This window comes from Panthera onca, chromosome A1 (assembly GCF_046562875.1).
Source record: "Panthera onca isolate mPanOnc1 chromosome A1, mPanOnc1 haplotype 2, whole genome shotgun sequence".
NCBI classification, from domain to species: Eukaryota; Metazoa; Chordata; class Mammalia; order Carnivora; family Felidae; genus Panthera; species Panthera onca.
The window spans coordinates 77,735,835-77,757,392 of record NC_138339.1 but is presented as its reverse complement, the minus strand read 5'-3'; the positions used below and the strand labels follow the sequence as shown (position 1 = coordinate 77,757,392).

General features: G+C 36.9%; 1 protein-coding gene across 2 annotated transcripts in view; it reads left to right on the top strand.

Moving 5' to 3' along the window:
- FAM174A (family with sequence similarity 174 member A) overlaps positions 1–21,558 on the top strand; it is a 37,657-nt gene that overhangs the window by 9,503 nt on the left and 6,596 nt on the right. The window contains exon 2 of one of the 2 annotated variants that reach the window (XM_060635298.3): positions 13,839–13,973. In XM_060635298.3, the coding sequence (XP_060491281.1) occupies positions 13,839–13,973 (135 nt within the window). Of the gene's footprint in view, positions 1–13,838; positions 13,978–21,558 lie in introns of those variants that run through there. The other variant, XM_060635299.3, reaches the window with a different exon arrangement.

The window sequence follows — 21,558 nt, the reverse complement described above, 5'->3', positions numbered from 1 at the left end:
CAGCTAGCATTCCTTTTGAAGTGTAGATCCAATCATTCTCTGTGCTTATAATTTGTGCTTTATGGCTGTGCAATATGGTAGCCAACTACATGTGCCTTTAAAAACTTGAGTAAATTAGAATTAAATTCTGTTTGTTAGATGCACTAGCCACATTTCACAGATAAATAGTCACATGAGTGTATTGGCTACCATATTGGACTGCACAGTATAGGATATTTCCATCATTGCAGAAAGTTCTGTTGGGCATTATTATTCTATGGCATCTGATGGGATAAGGTTCATATTCCTTAGCTTAGCATGTAAGGCCCTCCCCAATCTTTTTTTCACCATTTTCCATGTATATCTTGTGTTCTAGTCTCAAATGGCCATATTTTTATGGAAATGTATTTTTCAAACAAAGAGATTGCATGCATTCTTTGTTTTATCTAACATTTCTTTTAAGATGGAAATAAAACATCAGCTGTATCAAAAACCCTTTGTGGTGCCAGACCCCTTTGTTGTCTTAGTTCATTCAGGGTGCTATCACAAGGTACCACAGACCATGTGGCTTATAAACAACAGACATTTATTTCTCACAATTCTTGATGATGGGAGTCCAGCATCATGGTACTGACATTTTTGGTATCTGGCTAAAGCTTAGTTTTTGATTCATAAACAGTGTCTCCTAGCTGATTTTATTGATTCTTTTAATTTTTTAAAATGTTTATTTGTTTTTGAGAGACAGAGAGAGACAGAGCATGAGTGGGGGAGTGGCAGAGAGAGAAGGAGACACGGAATCCGAAGCAGGCTCCAGACTCTGAGCTGTCAGCACAAAGCCCAACACAGGGCTCGAACTCACAAACTGTAAGATCATGACCTGAGCCAAAGTCAGATGCTTAACTGACTCAGCCACCCAGGTGCCCCACTTCACATATTTTCTGTACTTGAAGAGCTGTGGACTCAGCATCTGTGGCTGTGCAGAAAAGTCAGTTGGGGCCCTTTAAAATACATAAATATTTGTATATATTTATTCAAGATAATATTCATTACATATATCTAAGATGAATGCAGTAATCAGGATGAGTTGTATAAGTGTAACCGGGAGATGCATTTTCTGGTAACTAAGAAAGTTTGGATTTGGGACAAACAGGAGAAACTGAATTGAGAAGCATCTTGTTAGTTATAATGGAATTTTTCTGAAAATAAAATAATCAACAAATAGAATTATGAAACTTTAGTACTAATATTCAGATGGTATATTCCAGTATACTTCTCCAGTATATTTGGACCAATTGTTACAGCCATTGTCTGTCTTGATTAGTTGATTCTACATCTTGCAGTTGTTAAATAGCTGAACATCTAGAATACAACCTCTGCTTTTCCTTCTCTTCAGAGTTTGAGTTGTTTTGTCCATTGCCCTTGTTGGTATTTATCTTCTATATTACAACATTTGCCTTTAACTTTATTTTTGATAGTATCAAATTTATGTTTTTAATTTACTTTAATTTGTCTTTTCTCAAATATGAGAAAGACAATAAAAAGTTAAAGTTGGGTTGCAAGGTATGTCTTGATAAGTTGCATTGCTCACTCAGTATGATGTAAAACATAGCATGAAAAATACCTCAATCATAAATTTGGAATCTTATAGTAATTAAAATCATTTTCCTAAGAAATCATTTAGGTTTTTCCAGGGCGCCTGGGTGGCTCAGTCAGTTAAACGACTGACTCTTGATTTTGGCTCAGGTCATGATCTCATGATTCGTGAATGTGAGTCCCGTGTTGGGCTCTGTACTGGCAGCGTGGAGCCTGCTTGGGATTCTCTCTCTCTCTCTCTCTCTCTCTCTCTCTCTCTCCCTCTCCCTCTCCCTCTCCCTCTCCCTCTCCCTCTCCCTCTCCCTCTGCCTCTCCCTCTCCCTCTCTCTCTCTCTCTCTCTCTCTCTCTCCTATTCTTTCTACCCCTCCCCTGCTTGTGTTCCTCTCTCTCAAAATAAATAAACAAAACATTTTTAAAATAAATCATTTAGGTTTTTCCTAGTTATTTTTCAGAGATACTTACTGTTAATTTCTTTCATATTATTTTTTTCCTATACCAATAAATAGGCATAGACTTGGCAATTCTCAGAATAACATGAGGATACTGAGTCTCCTTAAGAGATAATGTTATTCCTTTGAGGTGGCCAAACTGTGTTGTTTTTCTAAAGTAAAAATGCACTGTGACTTGTCTCTAGTTTATATTATAATTTTATTTATTCACTGATTTTCTCAGTAATAAGACAAAAGGTGAAAAATAAACTTTTGTACTGGCTAACGTACGTACATACAAATGTGTACATGTGTACTATTCCATGTAGGCTTCTACTCCTCTTTTATACTCAAGCCTGTAAATATCAATTCATGTTAGCAATACTGTATTTTGAATAATTATAATCCTATGTTATCAATTATATCCTTTTTCTTTTCATTAGGCATATTAGACATATAGTTCATATTAGTTCATATATGTTTATGCAGAACTTTCATAGAAATTTTTTTTTAATTTTTTTTTTTTTATTTGAGAGAGTGCATGAGCACATATGAGCTGTGGGAAGGGGCAGAAAGTGGGGAGAGAGAGAATCCCAAGCAGGCTTCATGCTGTCAATGCAAAGCCCCACATGGGGCTCCATCTCACGAACCATGGGATCATGACTTGAGCTGAAATCAAGAGCTGGATTCTTAACCGACTGAGCCACCCAGACACCACTATAAAGTTTTTTTTTTTTAAATCAACATTATATTACTTTATCCTCACCTCTTATGTAGATGATTTTACAGATTTTGGAATGCATATGAGAGTCTGAATATTTTAATCAGGGTACCATAGCTTATGCTGAGATAATAAACAGTCTCAGTTCCAATGACTTAATGCAATAAAAGTTTATTTCTCCCTTATGAAAATGCAGCTGCAGGCCTGGGCTTTCCTCCAGGACAGTTGTCCTCTGCATAGCAACTCAGCAGTTTGGCTGCCTTTGATCTTAGGGTTTTGCCCTTTCAACCTAAGCCCGCTACAGTGTCAGAGCTTGGTAAAAGAGACTAAAGAATGCCCAGGGGTTTGATTGCCTCTGCCTGGAAAGTAACCTAACTGTATGATGAGCTGGGAAGTGACAGAGTGAGAGAGAGTGTGTGTGTGTTCCAGATTTGGTGAGCCCTAGTAATGTCTGCCATATAAAGTGATATATCAAAGGTCATTGAGCTACAAAGTATCCAAGTTCCTGCAGAATCCAGAGTTTGAATTCTATTTTTGGCGTTCCTTCTATATTGCACAGCAGTTTTTGAAGTGATTGATTGATCACTTTTTCATTGGGATGAATTTGTATTTTACAGAACAGGAAAACAAATTCTTAATGATACTGAAAATAATAAACAATTAAATAACGCTTTTGCAGTTAGCTTAGTCTGTACTATTTCCCGATGTTTTCTTACCCATAGGATACATTATAATGGATGCACATTGATCCCCACTGGAAAATTATCCTCTTTTTTTTTTTAACTATACTAACTCTTGAGAAAGAGTTAATCTCCATCGCAGCTTCAAATTGCCTCATGTTCATTTTTGCACATAGTTGCATGTGTTTTCTTCTACATTGACTACCTAAAGAGTATTCTGATTGGCTTATCTTTATGGGCTAGGCCACATCATGGGTCACAATCCCTTCTAGAGATTGACTGATAGCCCTTGAAAAAAAGTATCTATCCCAGGATGCTTTTAGTTATGGCTGAGAGTAGGGGACTTTTGCACAGTAGAATATACCATTAACTGTTGTTACTCGTTCAAAAAAGCTTGTAGGCAAAGTAATTTTTCTTAGGCTAGGGACAGCAGACATGACAGGTCTCATGATAGCAGGCCTTGTTCTAATATTAGAGCTCCATCTTTTTTAGTGGTAGAGACTGGCTATACTTCCACTGAAACCTAGCACTCTGAGGAGTCCAATTTAAGAACTGTTGTGTTCATGAATTTGGGCTGCTCAGTCTCTGAGGAGAGAAAAAACTGAAAAGGTTTGGATGATCTAGATGGAGCTGAGACTACTGAATTACTGGAAAAACAAGGGTAGAATGAAAGTGAAAAGTTTTAGTGGGCTTATTATGTGGCACTGATTTTTTATCGAACTCTGCTAAGAAAAAAAGGTGAGTAATATATTCAGAATGGAGGGATTGGTAATAGAACCTAAAAGATTCTTAAAAAAGAATAACATCATGGGGCGCCTGGGTGGCGCAGTCGGTTAAGCGTCCGACTTCAGCCAGGTCACGATCTCGCGGTCCGTGAGTTCGAGCCCCGCGTCAGGCTCTGGGCTGATGGCTCAGAGCCTGGAGCCTGATTCCAATTCTGTGTCTCCCTCTCTCTCTGCCCCTCCCCCGTTCATGCTCTGTCTCTCTCTGTCCCAAAAATAAATAAAAACCATTGAAAAAAAAAATTAAAAAAAAAAGAATAACATCAGAAGGAAATACACATCTGAGTTATGGAAGATTGGCAGCCCATCTCAGAGAAGCTAAGATGCTAGGTGCCCTGATCAGTTAGGAGGTTTTTACCTGTAGGTAATAAAATGCCAGTTAAAAGTGACTTTAAAATAAGGACATATTTTGGTGGTGGTGTTATTTGCTTGTCATGAATATGAACAAGGCTCAGACATGGTTCTGTGATTTTGTGATAGCATCAAGAATTCTGGGTTTTTCCATCCTTGTCTCTTCATAAGATGGCTACCTCAGCTTTAAGCATTCTGTTCTCACACAGTAGTGTTTCAAACACAAAAAAGAAGGGGGCCTTTCCCAGAAACCACACTGCTAGAGTCATCCCCTTCTATCTCATTTGTCTGAACTGCTTTATCTGCTCAGCCCTAAACAATGACTGGCAAAAGGAAAATTATATTTCCATGATAGGTTTACACCAATTATTATGATCATTATGTATCTCTTAGGGCTGGGCCCAATTGCTCTGTAAACCAAATCATGATTCTGTTAAAGCAAAGTAGGGTTTCCTTTTGGATAAACAAAAAGCAGATTCTGTTTCTGTGATCAGAACTAAGAGATGGCCTTACCAAAACATAAATGTACTTGTTAATGCAAGTAGCTACTGGGTTATTAGTTTTACTGCAAAAGGATGAACCAGAAAATGCAGTTCACTAAAATAATATGTTCATTTTGGTATAGTGTGAGATAATTATATTAGGGATCAGAAGACTGTTTTGGTAACTGATTTTGTGACCTTGTTTAAAATTACTTTGATTCATTAGGAAGACAGTCTTGCTTAATGTTTTAAGATCCCAGACTCAGGAGCCAAATTGCCTGTGTTTGAATCCTAGCTCTACCATTTACTATCTCAAGTTTAATTTTTTCCAAGCCCTGCTTTTCTATGTATAAAATGAAGGTACTTATAGGATTGTTGTGAGGATTATATCAGGTAATTCTTGTAAGCTGCGTAGCTCACTGCCTGTCATATGTGCAGACCGGGTAAATGGTAACCTTATTAGTGATTTTGTATGTCTAGAGTTGTAATTGTAATATATTTTGGGGTTTTTACTCTGTTGTTTGATACCTCTTCACACCATTCTTTATACATGTAGTATTTGACCTAAAATACCTATGATCAGCAAGACGTTAGGGCTGGCAAGATTATTAGAGACAGGGTGGGAGCTGAGGAGATTGTAAGAGAAATCCACTAGAGGGGTTGGTCTTAGAGTGGAAGGTGAAATAGGATGAACTTTGGAAATGCTGAGTTGTAAATAGTACTTTAAAGTTAGTTGGGGAATAATTCCATGCTGAATTCTTAGAAGTGGAGGTCAGAAGAATTTATCAAGCCTCACATCCCAAGTTTTAGTACCAGGAAAAGAACACTAGGATATCCATGTAAAGACCAAGGCAAGAAATGAACAAGGGAGCTATGTGCTATGCACTACTACAGGACATGTCCTAGCTAAGCTATATGATACTTATTTAGGATTTACTTCACCTGGGGCTATCTACCATTATAACATAAAATAGGAGACAAGTCTAAACACAGGAACTGATTGTATGTGCTAAATTACAGGGAGCTGGGTGAGAAAAGATCTATCAGAGAAAACAGTGCAGTATCCTAAACATACCTGAACATGCATTTGATCTTTTTTAACTTTTAGGTGTTAGCAGTGAACATTTTACTGGAGATAAAGAATGGCAGGATACTTTGTTGAGGGAATCTTCTATTTAGTGCTGCACTTGGTCAAGGTCATGATAGTGACAGAGCTTGGTAGCTGATAGGCCAATAGAGAGGACCCAATTATAATTATGAAAGGAAGCCAAAAGAATTTTTAAAAAGCACCATAGTCTGAGAACTTCAACATGGGGTCAATTGCTCCTGAGAGCATTATTGTTTTACAGCAAAATGGAATAATCATAATAATATTGAGACATCTAAAATAGTAGAATTAGCTCATTTTATCCTGTATAATAGGGTAGAGATATTGTTAGCATTGGATATATCTCCATGTAGAATGCTGAGAATTTAAAAGAAAATAAGGAAAAAGTCAGTATGGCTTTGAATGGATAAACTTCAGTTATTTAGAATCTAAATGAAGTATAACTACACATTACAACATGGTAATTTTACATACCCAAAAGGTGAAAATGAAACTACTCAGTACAGGTTGCAAGCTGAATACTAGTGGTTCTTGTTTGGATAGCGTATGAGAAGCACCCGGACTCAACTTAAAACACCCTAAATGAGTATCTAAGAAGTCCTGGAGTGAGTGCATGTTTGATATGTTTAATTATTCTAGTCCTTTTTTTTCCCCCCTCTGAGCCAGAAGGCTGTTATGTGTATTCTGATTTAACAATTGGCTAACTCCTATAGGTTTTGGTATAATTTTGGAGATGATGTTCTTTTCAGGCTTCTCTTACCCCAGAGGTGATGATTAACATATAAAATTGTAGGTTTTGTTGGTACACATAGAAAATGCAATATATATGTGAATCCATATATTTTAGTTTGACGGATAGTAGGTATCTGCTTTATGCCATTCCCTGTGTGCTGTGGTTATCACGGTGAGCAAAAACAAATTAACTTCCTGCTCCCCTGAAATTAAATCTAGTAGGGAACACAAATAGTTTACACAAAAGAGTATACAAGTATATCATGAATAAATACTTTAAAGGACATGTACCAGGGGTGCTATGGAAGCCAGTACTGGGTGTTTATGTATGACCTAGTTAGGCAGATTAAGGAAGACTTCTCTAAGGTAGTGATAACTGAGCTGGAGCTGAAACATGAATAGGCATTAACTCAGCAATAGTGTGGTGTGTGGGGAAGAGTATGAGGCCAATGACAGAGCACATATGGCCATTATATGGGAATGAGTTAGAAGGCTTTGTGGATGGGGTGCAGAAGGTGAAGCAGAATGTAGAGTAAACAGCAAGGTGAGGCTAGCAAGGTAAGTTAGGAGCCATGCTATGTTGGACTTTATAGGCCGTATTACACAATCATCACTGCTAAGCTAAAGGAAATTGTTGGAGATTTTAGAAAATGGAGGGAAGGTTAGTGGGTGGCCAGAGTAGATAGTGCTATGGTTATTAAACTATTTTAATAGTCAAGGCAATTGGTGATAGCAGTGGTGAAGACCGTAAGTGGATTTCAGTAATTCTCAGGAAGTACAATCACAGGACTTTGTGATTGTGACAGCCATGAAGCTACACTGAATAGACTTCCCTTTAAGAGACCCTGCTGTACGAAGCATAGTTGACCAACAACTTCCAGCTGCCACAGCTTTGGATCCATCATTGCATCCATGCCAGAGCTGTAATTCTTAGGCCTTTTCCAGCCAGTGACTGACTGTGGCTAAATCTGGCCATCCTGATTAACAGAGGACTCCCTCCTCTAATGGGCAGCCTTTGTGTGAGGACATCCCATTGTCCTGGTCAAAGCTTTCTCATAATTGCATTATTGTCTACTGCTCTTCCTAACCAATTATGCTTCTTTTCCACTCTCTTGCACAGGTATAAGGCCTGCATTAACCTTTGTAGGATCTCCTATTCTCTCCATCTGTCCTTCAGAGGCCTTCCCCCTAATAAATCTCCTCTACTCTATTAATTAACAGACTTGGATCCTTCTGAAGGCTATGAGGGAATATTCTGAACTGAATGTTTATTTACCCCCCAAATTCATATGTGACTGTATTTGAAGATGGGATAAAAGTAAAATGAGGTCGTAAGGACAGTGCCCTCATCCAAAAGGGCAGGTGCATCTTATAAGAAAAGGAAGAGATACAAGGGCTCTCTCCCTGTACACACAAAGAAGAGATCATGTGGGCACACAGTGAAATAGCAGCTGCCCACAAGCCAAGAGAAGAAGCCTCAGAATGAAATCTACCTTGCTCATACCTTGATGACTCTAAAATTAAGTAACAAATAAATTTCCATTGTTTAAGCAATTAATTTTATGGTATTTCATTATGGCAGCCTGAGCAGATTAATATATGGAAGGTTGTTCCAGATTTCTCTCCTTGACTCTTCATCTTCACTTGGAAGTCTATCTCCAAATTTCATCTTCTTTGTTCTCTTTTCTTTCTTTCTTTCTTTTCTTTTTTCTTTTTTTTTTTTTTTTTTTTGACAATAGTCACACTGGATTAGGGCCCATTCTAAATGACTTTAACTTAATTGACTAGTTAAGACTCTATCTTCAAACAAAGTGACATTCTCAGGATCTAGGAGTTAGGATTTCAACATATGAATTTGGAGACACAGTTCAAGCCATAACATAGTCTTATCTCTTGTTGGTGTCTACTTCTTGAAGAACTTGAAGTGATAACTGATGGATTCGGTTTTGGCAATGGGATATGGAAATGAGAGACAGGTCAGATAAAAGTATTTTTATAATATGTTATATATCCAATTGAGTTGGATTTCTTGATAAATCATAGGCGGCTAAAATTGTGGCTCACTAATTTTTATTTGTATTATGTTACAATGGCAAAGTAATCTGTTTCAAAATCATTCTTGGTCACTGATTTACTTTTTTGCCAAAAATAGTCAAGTCAAAAATTTTGTAGTAGTTGTACATTTACTTATTAGGAATTACTCTGCTTGCTGGTGCGCCTAGGTGGCTCACTCGGTTAAGTATCTGACTTTGGCTCAGGTCATGATCTCATGGTCCATGAGTTAGAGCCCAGCGTCGGGCTCTGTGCTGACAGCTCACAGTCTGGAGCCTGCTTCGGATTCTTTGTTTCCCTTTCTCTCTGCCCCTCCTCGGCTCATGCTCTGTCTCCCTCTGTCTCTAAAAAATAAATAAACGTATAAAAAAACTAAAAAGAAAAAAAAAATTACTCTGCTTGGGCACCTGGGTGGCTCATTCGGTTAAGCATCTGACTTGGGCTCAGGTCATCATCTTGCGGTTTGTGAGTTTGAGCCCTGCATTGGCTCTGGTTGACAACTCAGAACTTGGGGTCTGCTTCAGATCCTGTGTCTCCCTCTCTCTTTGCCCCTCCCTCCCACCCTTTCTCTCTCTCTCAAAAATAAACATTAAATTAAAAAAAAATTTTAATGTTTATTTCTGAGACAGAGGGGCAGAGAGAGAGAGGGAGATACAGAATCTGAAGCAGGTTCCAGGCTCCGAGCTGTCAGCACAGACCCCAACATGGGGCTCGAACCCACAAACCATAAGATCATGACCTGAGCTGAACTCGGTTGCTCAACCGACTGAGTCACCCAGGCGCCCCAGAAAAAAATTTTAAAAATTACTCAGTTTAATCATTGTGTCTCTCATATAGAGATGTTTCTATGTATAAAATATCCAGTAGATGATATATTCCTCAGTTTAGTTTTGAATATGCTTTGGAAGAAATTAAGTAATATTACTTACATTATTCCATACTTAATACCTACAGGCTTTCATTTAAAAGAACACAAAAAGAATAAGACCAGATGGGTACTGCAAGTTACATTGATCAGTTTTCTCTCTTTCATAGAGTAGTAAAATGAAATGGAGTTTTATTCTGTTGTGTTTATTTTATGTAGCCTCATACATTTTTACATAAAATTTTATCAAGCTTACTTTAGTAGTTTAGTTTTATTTTTGTACTGTAGCTTTTACATGTTATTTAAATGGAAATAATTCCTACCAACCTTAGTAAAATAAAATTTTGAAGAATTTGCAAACTATATTGGTTAGCTATTAACTTGACTACCTAGAAGGGATCTCAAGATCATTTACCTGTGCATTCCATGTGATGAGTGAATATCATTCAATATAATCAACCATATAGCTATTTTCTTTTGCCCTTTTAATCTTCTATATTTTCCTCTATACATTTATAAAGTCCTTATTTTTTTTTGTTAATTGAGAGCCAACATTTTTTTTTCAGGTTGCAATATGCATTTACTATGTTTAATAGAAAAGTGTAACTATAGATTTATGTAATTACCAGTACATGTAGACAAGATGGGATGTCATGAGCTTAAAGAAAACATTCAATTGTGACAAAAGAACCATAGCTGTTAAAATTACATGAATTTTAAAGCCCCCTTATACTTTTGTTTAAGACTAAGGTACACTGCATATTAAGATAAAAGTAGCCTTTTTAGTTAAAATGTGTACGTTTATTTTGTGTTTTGTATTTTATGTTCAATATTTATTATTTTAAGTAGATGGCTTATTAAATTGGCCCAATAACTTAAAGGTTTACAAGTGTTTTTGACCTTCCCTGAGAAAAATCACTGCATGTGGATATATTTGGTGTTTTTATACCCATGTTACTATCACAGCCATGTAGCCATCAGTGCCTAGATCTTTAGACTTAGGACTTTTTTTTTTTCTTTTTGAGAAATTGCATTTCAACTTTAAATTCTATTAAATTAAGCTTCATTCTTTAAATTCTCTCCTGCTGTCAGCACAGAGCCTGACACAGGGCTCGATCTCATAAACCATAAGATGATGCCCTGAGCCTAAGAGCCAGATGCTTTAACCGAATGAGCCAGCCAGGTGCCCCAAGATGCTAACTTCACTTAAATTGAACAGCATTCCCCTGTTTATTGGGTGCCTAACAATGTAGTTTCTCTGTAGGTTCTTGTTTTTAAAGAACTTAGATTCATGTTTGGAAGACAGCATTTATATAAATGATAAAAGAGAGTGCAAGCTAAAATAAGTAACAGAGTGCTCACTCATACCAATATAGTCAAACATTTACACTATACAAAGTATAGAAAATAGCATGATTAGCCAGATTAGTTCAGCCACTCACTGAAAGATTCATTCAAGAAACAATGAAGACCTTGGGAGTGGAGTGTCAGCTGAGATAAAATTTCAAGTCCTTAAGGTCTACGTTTGTATCATTCCCTTTTTTAAGACTTGCCAAGGTATCCTGTGACCGACTATGACTAGGTTATTGCCGTATTGACTCTTTGACAAATAATATATGACCTGGAAGGATCAAAAATAATTCACTTGACATTAATTTCTTCTTTGTTTAGTGAAAATGCCAGAATGTTTGAAAAGCCACATGATTTAGAAAATTGAGTGAAAGACTGGCAAAAGGGAAGAGGAGAAATTCTAACTCTGAATATCCTTAACTTACACTGCCACATCCCTTCACTTACTCTTGTGTATTCACTTTTTGAAACCAAAGGAATGCATGACAAAGGTTATTGAATTATGTAGTTTAAAAGAACCATTAGTTAGGTGTATCTCCCTTGTGCTTTTCCTATTTCCGGGATCAGTACTTTTATTTTCTTAGTTTTTCTGTGAATACCTTTATTAGTCTAAATCACAGGTTGGTAAACTATGGCCCATCAGTCACATGTGGTTTCTTGATCTATTTTTTTAAGACCTATCAGTCAAGATTTTTTTTCTTTCTTTACATTTTTAAAGGGTTGTAAAAAACCAAAGTAACAACAGCAAAAAATTAAGGTGAATATGTGACAAGTGACTGTATGTGATTGCTACAGAGTCTATAATATTTACTATATGATCCTTTGCAGAAAAAGTTTAGATTTCTGATCTCTACATGGGTGTGAGTGTGTATGAATGTGCTTGCACACATATACATACATACAGACATGCACACATGGATGTGCTTACTAATTTAACAACCTAACCATTTAGTTTCTTGCCATATAAAAGACTAGCTTATACTACTTACTGCTATTTTTACTTTTTTCTATTTTTATTTTATTTTATTTTATTTTATTTTATTTTATTTTATTTATTAGTTTTAACATTAGTATTAACTCTTACATTGGTTGCATTTGTAGTTTTAAATACTATACTGAAACTTCTTGTTTCCTGTTCCAACATGTTTGGGTAGGCATATAGATAGATCTATAGGCAGTGACTGGTGGATCTTTTCTTGGTTTTTGTCCAGATTTAGTAGTATTTTCTAAATTTTCATCACTGAGACCGGGTACTTTACCCTCAGAAGCTAGCACAATGCTTGATGCTTCATAAGAATCAAATATTTCTTGAGTATGTATGTATGTGTGAGACAGTTTGTCTCTCAGGGGATCCACTGCCATCTTTACAGAGGCTTGTATAGCTCTTCCCAGTTGGCACTGTAGTCATAGTATATCTTTTTACACTTACTACATCATATAAAATGACCCAGAAGCATAAACATATATGTTGTTACTGAAATATCTTCTGTTTTGTTTTTAACCTCCCATAGAAACTTGTGTAAAACATATTTTCTTGTGTATGGATTTGAGGTTATTGCATTGGAGGTGACTTAGGCATTGATTGTAGGATCAGATTTGGATCACTGAGCTAGAATGTATCATTCAGACCCTCAAGTATTTAAGAGTGTCTTAATCAATCAGAAACTGCTGTACAAAGCAGTAATACAATGGCAAACAAGGCATGTATAGCTGTCCTCCTGGAACTTAGTGGAAGAGAGAGGCAAATAAACACTCAAATAACCATATCCACAAGTAAATATAAATGCAAACTGAGATAAATAATTTGAAGGAAAAGAAAAAGTTATGTGAGAGAAAACCTTAGAGTGCAATGCTAAGTCAGAGACTTCCATATGAATTCAAATAATGATTAATGTTTAGCACCCTAAAATATTTTCTGTCCTCTAAGGCAGTGGTTCTGAAACTTTAGCATGTATCATACTGACAAGAAGTGTTAAAACGTAGGTTTCTTGGCCCCAAGTTCAAAGTTTCGTATTCAGTAGGTCTGAATGGGCATGAGGATTTACACTTCTAATAAATTCCTAGATGATTATGATTCTGCTGGTCCAGGAAATGACACTTCAAGAACCACTGACTTGAGACAGTGGTTTTCAGCACACTGGAATAACTTGGAGAACTTTAACAAAATACTGATGCTTAGTTCCTCTCCTTGGAAAATCTGATTTAATTATGTGGAGATATGGACTAAGTGTGGAGCTTTTTAAAATACCCTAGGTGATTCTAATATGCAGCCAGGTTTGTAAGCTACTTAGTGTAGAATTTGAACATGTATCACATAGAGTTTCTTAGTGGGGCAGAAAATACCTAATCCTGCCCAATAGGAAGAAGGCATAGAGGAGGTAGGGAAAAGACTGGAATAGAAAGCTTCGGTGAAAACATGGTACCCAAACTAAGGCTTAAAAGTTTATCTGTCTATACCATAAGCTTATTGAGAAGAGAATGTGTCAGACAGAAGAAATGGTACACAACATGTAGGATTAAGATAGATTTTGTTTCATAAATAATCCTAGGTAGTAGATCATTTCCATTTCTGAAACGTAGCCATTCTGATATTGAGTGCCTCGTATGTCAGCAACAGAGGGATAATTTATTTTTCATTTATAATTACATATAAAATAAGAATCATTATGCCATATCCAAATAATTTTTATTTATTAATATGCTCTATTTAATAGGATGAGAAGAAGAAACCGAAAGACTAGGAGATACGGAGTTTTGGATACTAACATAGAAAACATGGAGTTGACACCTTTAGAACAAGATGATGAGGATGATGATAACACTTTGTTTGATGCCAATCATCCTCGAAGGTAAGTAAGTGTTGGACAGTTTCATTCCATGAATTAGGAGGCAAGTTCTTGATAAGTAAAGTGAAAAAATAAAGTAGAAAAAATACAGTATTTCATTTAGCAGTTTTTATCCTAACAGATTTTATTTAGTTCTATTTAATGAAGTTCTTTGTTTTACCCAACCAATAGATCACATGCACATTGCTTTGCTAAAATAGGTATAAACAGAATATCATCCCCACAAGAAATCTTCATTGTAAGTCTCCTTGTAGAGCTTTGTTCTTTCAGCTGCTACATGTAACATGTAGTAAGTCTGTGTGTGTGTATGTGCGTGAGAGAGAGAAAGAAAGAGAAATATTAATAAACTTGATTTTCTTTTTGCATTCTGAAACTATTTTGATTTTAGTCTGTTATTCTATTTGTAAATCATGTTTTTGTGCAAATTGTGGTATTAGTGGTCTGATAGTGTAGCTAATGGTCTGATATCTATTCTCAGATCTATTCTTGCTGACTGTTAAAATGCTTCCTAAGAAGTTTGGATAAGCAGAGTTAAACGGCTATGGACTTAGTTTCAAAGCAGATGGAATGAAGAAAGGAGGTAGTAAAAAAAAATCCCCTCAATAGGGAAAGACATGTTGGAATAGAGAGGAGATTTTTTGGGCAAAAGAAAACTAGAGTCCAGATTTAGTTACAAATACCATGAGTACAGAAATCTTGGATTTTTATACATGTAAGGATGGGAGGATCAGCTCTGGCAGGACATAGGAATGTGCAAGTTTTTTTGTTTTGTTTTGTTTTTTTGAGGGAAATGTGTAGTTTTATAATCTGCTAAAGAGTTTGGTATCAACCTGCTGTCAATGGGGAACTATTGGTGTTGTATGGAGTGTTTGTAATCAGATAATCAGATTCATGTTGTAGAAGAGTATGTCTTGTAGTAGTGGAGAAGGTGGCCTAGAAGAGCTGAGGATTGAGAGGGACAGAACCAAGGAATATAGGAGGCATATAAAGGAGGGAATGGTTTCCATGAGATGTAATTAGCTGTAGTTATCTTTTATTTTGTATCCTGCCTCACTACAGACCTTTCTCTAATACTTACACCACTCTTGTTGCCCATTTGTCATGAATTTTGTGTTCTATTAGGGAGCTAGACATTAGAGTTACATAAACAGTAAATACAGGGTGGTATGAGAACTTGTACTAGGGACATAGAACACTGAAGCAAAAACTAATGGTTCAGAAACCGTTAGACGTGATATGTTAATGGGTACTGAAAAATGAGCAAAAATTAGCATCGTTAAAGGTGGATGTAGAGGTGGGAGTTGGAGAGAGAACAGCAGGCACACAACACAAGAGGCAAAAGAGAATTTAGAGTATTCAAGAATCTAAAAGAAGTTAAATAGATGCTGGGGTGCCTGGGTGGCTCAGTCAGTTAAGCATCCAACTCTTGATTTCAGCTCAATTGTGAGATTGAGCCCCATGTCAGGCTCCATGTTGAGCGCTGAGCCTGCTTAAGATCCTCTCTCTCTCTTTCTCTCTCTCTCTCTCTTCCTCTCTTCCCCTCTTCCCCCTTCCCCACCCCCCTCTGCCCTGATTGCTCACTCCCTCTCTCTAAAAAATAAAGTTTAAAAAGTAATAAAAAATAACCAAAAGAAGTTAAATAGATGCTATGTCAGTCTATGTGAGGATAAATGAATGAGTGAATAATTTTTGAGCTTTGAATGCAAAAGTAAGAGTGATGAGCAAGGAAGAACAAAGAATCAAAAGGCAGATCATGATCCATGACAATCAGTGAGAAATTATTCTACAGGTTATGAAAAGCCACTTAGAAAATTTTAAAATAGGAAACATAATCAAAGTTGTGTTTTGAAGATTACATAGATTGGAGAAAAGTAAGATAAGGAGTAAGGCAACCAGGAAGACCAGTTAGATGGTGCAAGTACATGGGGTGGCCAGTAGTAGAGAAATGGAAAGAGAAATGGAAAGAAGAGAAATGGAAAGAAGTTAATTATTCAAGAGCCTTTGAAAGGTATTAGGAATCAGATTTAGAAATTGTGTTTGGAGAGTTAAGGCGGGAGAAATGGTTATAATAATAGGAAAGCATGTTTCAGGGGTAATTATAATTATCAGTGATAATCTTTTATTTATTTATTTTTATTTTTTTTTAATGTTTTTATTTTTACTTTTGAGACAGAGAGAGACAAAGCATGAGCAGGGGAGGGGCAGAAGGAGGGGGAGACACAGAATCTGAAGCAGGCTCCAGGCTCTGAGCTGTCAGCACAAAGCCCGATGCGGGGCTTGAACTCACGGAGTATGAGATCATGACCTGAGCTGAAGTCAGATACTTAACCGACTGAGCCACCCAGGCGCCCCAGTGATAATCTTTTACTACTATGTATGACTCCACTTATTTAAAAAAAAGACGTAGAAAAAACTTTAATGTAGATATGTTTAATTAAAGTAGGGAGAACAGTAAATAAACAGTGCTTACATATTCATTCATTCATTCATTTATTGATCCAAGAAATGAATGATTGAGAAGCAATTTACATAGCAACTGTTTAGTGCCTAGCGCTGACCTGGGATACAATAGAGCAACAAAAACAGAACAGAAAAAGAAAAAAAAATTCTAACTTTGTGAAGGTTAACTTCTAGTGACGAAAGGTTGAGATTGGGAGGTTGACATTTCATTTTCATTTTTGTTTCTATATCTTTCTATGTTGATTTTTTTTTCCCCAAGAACATATATTTATGCACTACTTTAGGAAAAAAAAAAAAAAAACTTTTTGTTTGGGAATAATTTCAGAAAAGTCCTAAGAATAAAAATAGTACAAAGAATATCCTATTATTTTTTTCAATGGTTTTTAATGTTTATTCTTGAGAGAAGGAGACAGAGCAAGAGTGGGGGAAGGGCAGAGAGAGAGGGAGGCACAGAATCTGAAGCAGGCTCCCGGCTCTGAGCTGTCAGCACAGAGCCCGACGCGGGGCTCGAACTCACAAACTGTGAGATCATGACCTGAGCTGAAGTCAGACGCTTAACTGACTGAGCCACCCAGGCATCCCAGAATATCCTATTATTTTTAAATCTAGATTTACCTATTGTTAACATTTTACTTAAGAGACTCTTAACTAACTGTAGAGAACAAACTGAGGGTTGCTGGAGGGAAGGTAGGCAGGGGATAGGCTAAGTGAGTGATGGGTATTAAGGAGGGCACTTGCTGTGATGAGCATCGGGTGTTGTACCTAAGTGATTAATCACTAATTTCCACTGCTGAAACCAATATTACATTATATCTAACTAACTAGAATTTAAATAAAAACAACACATTTTACTACATTTCTTCTTTTGTGTTCTACCTCATAGTGTAGCTACAGAAAAATGCATCTCCCTCATTTTATGTTTACCTAATGTTCTGATGTTTCCTTGTAATTAGATCCAGGTTATACATTCTTACCTGAAGTACTTTCTCAGGCTATCATATCTGGAGACACACAATGTCCTTCTTTCCTTCATTAGCAGTAGTAATTTTGATGCACCTATCTAAAGTTTTGCCCAGTTTCTCTAGTATGTTACAATTTTTTCCTCACTGCAACCAAGAAGATATTTTAAAATCCTGAAAATATTCTTTCTTTTTTAATTTTTTTTGCATTTATTTATTTTTGATAGGCAGAGAGAGACAGAGCACAAGTTGGGGAGGGGCAGAGAGAGAAGGAGACACAGAATCTGAAGCAGGCTCCAGGCTCCGAGCTGTCAGCACAGGGCCCAACGCGGCCCGAACTCACAAACCGCGAGATCATGACCTGAGCCGAAGTCGGACGCTCAACTGACTGAGCCACCCAGGCGCCCCAGAAAATATTCTTATCAAAATTTTCCCCTAGGTTTAGCAGTCATTCATCTTAATTCTTGCTGGATCTGATCTTCACTGTGATAGTGGCAAAGTAATGATTTTCCAAGTTCAACATTTCCTTCATATTTACCAATTAGCATTGATACTATAGTGTAAGCAAGAGCTTTTCCTCGTTCCTTCTGCATTCATTTATCTAACTATTGACAGTATAGAATCATGATTCTTCTCTTGTTTCAGTGGTGTATAATTCATTGTTGTACTTGCCAGTGGGAGCCTCTTCAAGCTGGCTTCTGTGTCCTTGTGATTTGCTCGCATTGTTTTTAAAGCACTTCCTTACTTTCTGGCCTAATAAGGTGTTCCAGGCCCATTTTGTATCTATCCTGCCCTAGTGATGGAATCAGCCATTTGTCCAAAGAGCTTTGGTTTCTGTTAGTGGCCCCTAAATGAGCTCTTTGTTACTAAAGTGTGTCCTTACTTCTTGGTCCTTTCAGCCAATAGGGCTATGAAATGTGTGGGCACACACACGGATGCCCATATAAACATGCGTATTCACATATATACATAAACTTTACATAGTATTACTTCATACCTCCCATTCTATCATGCTGGTCTATCGGCACTGGGTTCTTTCTTGCCTTCTTCCTTTTCCATAGCTGCATTCTCTTTGTTCTGTCACGAGAATGACTTCCAACAATGTTCTGGATCCCAACAACATCAGCACATTTACTCATTTGCTTATTCCTAAAATAATATTAATATAGTTTCAGAATTGCTTTACCTATGGCACTATGATAAACAAGCCAGCTAAGGTTTAGAGTTTGTTAGTTCTCTCTTTACAACCTCATCTTGCCCAAGACAGAGTATATAGTTAGATATGTACGTGATTTGGCTTGGTTCTCTTTTCCTCCCCTCTTTAGTGTGATTATCATAATCACTTGAAATATAATTTAAGTCATTTGAGTTTGCTTTCTGTTTCAGATTTTTCCTCCCCTTCCCATTTTCATTGGCATTTTTAATATGAAAAGTACTAACATGCTTCCAAAAGTAAAAACTATACACATTTTTTTTGAAAAATATACACACACATACACTCAGAAATATCATTCCCTTTTATATTCTTTACATGTCATTTTCCCCACCTCACCCCTTTAGGTAATCAGTTTCATTATTTTATAGTTTATCTACCCTCTGTTTTTTTTTTTTATAGAAGTTGGCAGAAATATGTATTTCTTATGCTTTCCTCTTTTTTACACAAAAGGTATAAAATATTTTATATCTTTTTGTTACTTTGTAATATCTGCTGTGAGTCATGCTTTATAAGTTCATAAAGATATTTTTCATTTTTAACACCTGCATAGTACCCCATGGTGTGTAGGTACCATGGTTTATTCAATCCATTGCCTATGCTTTGACATTTAGATAGTTTTAATTACTTTGCAATTACAAGTTATACTACGATGAATAACCTTGTGCATGTGCATTTTCAGAGTAAATTTCTAGTACTGAGATTATGGGTCAAAGAGTGTGAAAATCAGTTTTAACCATGAAAATATAAGGCATCCCAGTGGACATAGCAAATTGCATGAATTTATTTTTTCATTAAGAGCAGTGATAAACTGCCTGTCATTTGTCCCCAAATACTCTACTAAGCTGTGGGGATATATGGTAGTGAACAAAATTGGACAAAAAAAAAAAAAAAAAAAAAGCATCTTTATATAGTTAGCAATGTAGTAGGCCAGGAATACAGAACAAAGAAATCTTGACTAGACTTGAGATTCCCCTAATTGGTTTTTTTTTGGTAAATTTTTAATGTTTATTTGTTTTTTTTGGAGAGAGAGACAGTGTGAATGGGGGGAGGGGCAGAGAGAGGGAGACACAGAATCAGAAGCAGGCTCCAGGTACTGAGCTGTCAGCACAGAGCCCGACGTGGGGCTCGAACTCACAAACCATGAGATCATGACCTGAGCTGAAGTCGGAGGCTTAACCCACTGAGCCACCCAGGCCCCCCCACCCTTTTTTTTTTAATGTTTTAATTTAATGTTTTAATGTTTTAATTTACTATTGAGAAACAGAGAGAGAGAGAGAGAGCACGAGCATGGGGGGGCAGAGACAGGAGGAGACACAGAATCCAAGGCAGACTCCAGGCTCTGAGCTGTCAGCACAGAGCCCAACACAGGGCTCGAACTCGCAAACTGTGAGATCATGACCTGAGCTGAAGTTGGACACTTAACAACTGAGCCACCCAGGAACCCCTCACCTAATTGGTTTTTGACCTTGGCACAATCAGGGGTAATGTTCTTCACTAGGCCAGAGCTACTTTTGCAAAATGAGCAATGAGATGGATATTTCCATACACCAAGAAGCAAACATCAAACCATTATTCTATTCTCCCTTTTTATTCCTTTTCAAACAATATTAAGCATCATTTAAATAACACCTACACTGATTCTAGACCTCTGCTTTGAATTTTTTCATAGTCTGTATAGTTACAGACCCTTTTTTTGAAATGTCTTTCACTTTGGGGAAGGTGGACACATTTCTTTTCTACTTTGTGACTAGCTATGTGTTTATATTCCTGTTACCTTCTGTAGTTTAGAGATTATTGTCTGTAATGAGATACACAGTCCAAACTCTGCTACTTCATTTGAAGCTGATTCAATGAGCAAAGCTCTCTGATCTTCTAATGTTGGTGTTAGAAATTAAACATGCATTATTCCATCAATTTAGTCAACATTTCATATTTACCTTGTGGGAAAGATACATACAGATCTTATGGTGACTGACTTTAGTAACAGATAATCAGGGTTGATACCATTTGCTTCTCCCATTAAAAAGAGGGGAGGGGCACCAAAGTGGCTCAGTCAAAGATCCAACTCTTGATTTTGGCTCAGGTCATGAGCTCATGGGATTCCTGAGATCTCTCTCTCTCTCTCTCTCTTTCTGCCCCTCCCCCGCCCACGCACTCTTGCTCTCTCAAAACAAACAAATACACTTTTAAAAAGTTAATATAGAGGGAAAATCAGTACTTCTATGGAGAGTGTATTATAAGGTCTTTTTAGGCTCTAAAAGAGGACTTTCACCAAAGACTTACCTGAAGTCCTACTGTATAAATGATAGAAGAAATCAAGGGAATGGATGATATTGGTAGAAATGTCTTTAGAGGGATAAGATAAGGGATATTATCAATGAACCCAGTGGGGAGCCTGGACTGAGTGGGGTCAGAGAACTACAATAGGAGCAATTACAATAGTCATTTATTAGTAGGTACCTACTTTACCTACTTTAGTGGAGGATATAGCAGATACTATACTGGGTTCCTTACATGTACTATGAAATCATCAAGACAGTCTTGCAAAGTAGTTGCTGTTGGTCTTTTTTTTTTTAATGTTTATTTATTTTTTGAGAAAGAGAGCACAAGCGGGGGAGGGACAGGGAGAGAGGGAGACTCAGAATCCGAAGCAGGCTCCAAGCTTTGAGCTGATAGTGCAGAGCCTGATGTGGGGCTCAAACCCATAAACCATGAGATCATGACCTGAGCTGAAGTCCAAGGCTTAACAGACTGAGCCACCCAGGCACCGCCACCCCCCACTCTCACATTGGTCTTATTTTAAAGATTAGGATGTTTGAGTCTCAGAGAGTTTAAATAATAGGTTTCTCTTCCTGCTGTAACCTAATTCCATTTTTTAAATATTTACTTGATTTATACCTTTATAATAAAGAGAATAATTCTAAATTCTCTTCATTCTGTCTTTTATATCAGC